The sequence below is a fragment of the Elephas maximus genome, chromosome 26, assembly GCF_024166365.1.
Source record: "Elephas maximus indicus isolate mEleMax1 chromosome 26, mEleMax1 primary haplotype, whole genome shotgun sequence".
Lineage (NCBI taxonomy): Eukaryota > Metazoa > Chordata > Mammalia > Proboscidea > Elephantidae > Elephas > Elephas maximus.
Window position 1 is genome coordinate 206,587 of NC_064844.1, and position 3,820 is coordinate 210,406.

At 39.4% G+C, this 3,820-nt stretch overlaps 1 protein-coding gene across 1 annotated transcript in view; it reads right to left on the reverse strand.

Moving 5' to 3' along the window:
• Nucleotides 1-1,122: 1,122 nt before the first annotated feature.
• B3GNT2 (UDP-GlcNAc:betaGal beta-1,3-N-acetylglucosaminyltransferase 2) overlaps nt 1,123-3,820 on the reverse strand; it is a 41,922-nt gene continuing 39,224 nt past the window's right edge. Inside the window, exon 2 of the mRNA XM_049870516.1 lies at nt 1,123-3,814. Coding sequence (XP_049726473.1) covers nt 2,612-3,805 — 1,194 coding nt within the window. The 5' untranslated portion in view covers nt 3,806-3,814 and the 3' untranslated portion in view covers nt 1,123-2,611. The remainder of the gene's footprint in view (nt 3,815-3,820) is intronic.

The window sequence follows — 3,820 nt, forward strand, 5'->3', positions numbered from 1 at the left end:
TTCACGGGTTTAAGGAACAGTCGTTACACAATTAAGCCCAAGCATGTGTAAAGCTCTTTGCTGAAGTGCCCATGAGGTCATTCTCACCGTACAGCACTGACGAGTGTTGTGGGCTTGGGAAGTTGCTGCACAAGAACTGCCACATACAGAAGGACCAAAAAATCATCCATCTACCAAACATCATCAGCACCAAGGACTTATGTCCAAACAACAACACAGGTCAACTAAGGGCTCAAAAAAGGTCCCCAGCAGCCCTCCAAACCTGCTAAAAAAAAACTTGCAGAAGATCTGATTCCTTGGAGAAACCCACTGCCTGAGAAGGCATGGTCAAATATACAGACACATTATCAACTGTGCACCAATTACCTCTGAATGTTCTTGGAGCTTCTTTATTCTTCTTTTAACCTACTGGGGCTCGCTGTGAGTTCAGCTACTAAAGTAGAAAGGTCAGATGTAGGTACCACGAGACCTTCACAAAGACCAGGCTTACACCAGCCTTCACACCCATGGCAAATACCTGTGTCCTCAACTTGCTCATATATGGCCTCAACATCCCAAGTATGAGAGGGCAGTGTGAAAAGTATTCTCATGACACTAATCCTCCTTCTGTTTTTGAAGTTTATCAAGTGTCTACTTGTTTTTACTTGAACATGTGCCATCTCTTCTCAACATGAGTCTCTGAAAGAAACGTTAATGGTGAAGACTGTCGCTACGTTTTGTCATTGTGGCTACAAACCCCAAAGTGGAAATGGTTCAGAAAAAGTCTTCACAATGTTGCTCTACTTTCCAATTTTACACACACACACACGTACACTTTTTTTGGCGTTTTCTTTTTTCTGATTATATTTTTATACTCAAAATGGAAGCATAAATCTATCTTCACACCTCTCTTTAAAGACTTTAAACTGGAAAGCACTTTTGCAAATTTTAAATGCAGATAGATGACCCACTGAAATAAACAAAAAGTTAAGAGTTCAATGTTACTGTAATGGTTTCTGGGGGAAACCAGCCTCTTTTTAGAAACTGTAATCCAATGTAGGAAAAAAATGGGCACTGGGAAAATTCTGGAAATCTTTTTATACTAATCTGAAAAGATCACAGACTAACACACATTACACGGGATAATTAAAAATACCCAGTGATTTTATTTCCACCTTCTTACAGGCCCAGTATATTCCATCTGATAAGAACCCTCATCTCTATAACCACAAAAATATTTCAAAAAAGCATGTTACAAGACAGTATATATAAGCAACAAAATCAAACCCAAACCCGTTGCTGTCAAGTCGATTTCAACTCATAACGACCCTATAGGACAGGGTAGAACTGCCCCCATAGAGTTTCCAAGGAGTGCCTGGAGGATTTAAACTGCCAACCCTTTGGTTAGCAGCTGTAGCACTTAACCACTGTGCCACCAGGGTTTCCGTATAAGCAACAGGCTGGCAGAATTTTATCAACTCTAGTATAGTAGTTCATACCCCCCAAAAATGAATTTTAAAATTAAAAAATAACAGTTAGCTTTATTTAACATATGTTACACCTTAACATTTAAAATACCATGCTCTAGTTAAATATTTCATCAACAACACTGTATACAAATAAAGTATTACACAAAATATATTTAAGAAAATGTTTTGGTCTTTGATCTGAACAATAAATAAAAACACAGGCACTTCTACACTGAGACAGGGAAGCAGTCACTATTTAGAATAAGAATTTTGTATAAGCAACATGTGAAAATATGGCAAGAATAGAATCCTGGAGTTTTAAACTGACAAACCACTCATGAAAAGGTCTGCAGCTTTAATCTTTCCACTTAAAGCTCCAAAGTTACATGGGCTTTCCTGGTCCACTCTTTTAATATCATAAACCCAACATGGTTGCCAGGGGCAATTCATCTTCAGTTGGCCCCTAAGGAATCATACTTGTTATTGTCAAATACTAAAATTAAAGAATTATCATGATACCACCCAGCAAACCAAACACACATAAAAAATTAAATTTTCTCTCCTTACTATGAACATAAGACCATAACAAGATAAACCCTACGAGTGTCACATGGTCATTCTCATTTTGCAAAATGAACTTGATTAGATTAACACAAGAAAATACTGTTGGGGGGGGAAGAAACTTTGACAGAAGTCAATTTTTCTAGACAATTTAAAATTCATCCAAAATTCATGACAATAAATTTCATTTCATTTCACAGAAGCCACTGAACCATGTACAACAAAGTCTTTGGAGCCAATCAATTTATCAACACCTAAAACACAGATAAACCAACCATTAAAAAGGAAAGTAGGAATACCATCATATGAGGGCAAAACAAAAATAACTTAGGATTTCAGATGCAAAGGGAGGGCAAATTAGAAAATAATGACCACCAGTCAGCAGGAGGATCGTAATCAATTATCTCACCATATCCTCCGTTAGAAATTACATTCTTCTCTCCCTCTTCAGAAAAGTATCAAACTGAAGGGCTTAGAGGCCCTCAAAGAGATACCCAAAGGCAATCTGGATGGTTTAGCATAGAAATAACCCTAACGTGAGAACACAACATGGAAGCTATTCAAGATATGTCTTCCTACGCAAAATTTACTTAATATATATTTTAACATTTTAAATGAGCACTCTGTAACCGAGACCAAATATCAATCATCTCTTGGGGTTTTCTACTATGTACTAACATCAGGTCTACATAGGAACAAATATTATTCTTATTTTTCTCTTCTATATCAAATGTTCTGAAGCCTTTGTGTTTCTCTGGAACGAGGCCAAGTTTCTGAAGGCACATTCCAGTATAAACGTCGTCAATGGGGTAGAGATGGACCCGGTCAGTTATATTGTACAGCCTCAGGGCCAGGTGGCCGGAGTAGAGGAAGCCACCTCCCCCCGCGTAAGGTGGGTAGACGCCAGAGTAAACAACTTCTGGGATGTAGTACTTCAGTTTCTTATCCCGATGAGGTCCAGCATTGTGGATCACATCACCTATAAACAAATCTTTGGCTTTGTTCTTTGATAAGCTATTCAAGTAATTCAGGATGTGATGGGTGTTCACGAAGACATCATCGTCGCCCTTGAAAACAAACTCGGCATTCGGGCAGGAAGTGCTCACCCACCTGAGGAACAGCACTTCCTTCAGAGACAAGTTGAAGAAAGTGTCCCGGTAGTTCCACATAAGAATATCTTGGTGCCTCTCACTCTCAAATTTCAGCATATCTGAAAGGTCAGGATGGTTGTCCTCTGGTGGGGTCTGGCCCAGCAAGAAGACTCGCACCACCGTTTGGTTCCCTGCATTGGTTTCTCTGCCCCAAGATTCTCGAATGGCTTGCCTTCTAGCAAAATGTGGGGTGAGGGACTTAATTGCCAGCAATAAGAAGGGTTTCTTTGCACACTTATCCGGTTGATCTATAATCAATGAATAATTTCGACATCTCAAATAGAGCAGAAAGTCTTTAAATCTGTCCGGCAAATTGTTAAAACCTGTTACTACTGATGTCACCGTCAGGTCAGGCTCGCAATAGTTCAGATGGCTTATATTGGAAAACCCGTACCCTTCACCTGTCTGGTTGCCCAACATGCTCAAAATGGGATTGTACCGCTTGTTCAGTTTTTCTTGCTCTCGGTTCCAGTACGCCACAGGAGGGCTGGATATCTTCCAGAACTTTTCTTTGGGTATTATTACTTCCCCCTTCCCATTTTTTTCTTGGCTATTGCTTTTGGAGACTTCCACAATCAAATAAATGAAGGCATTTACCATCATCAGGATACCCAACAACTTTATCCTTCGACGTCCAACACTCATTTCTCATATCTGGAA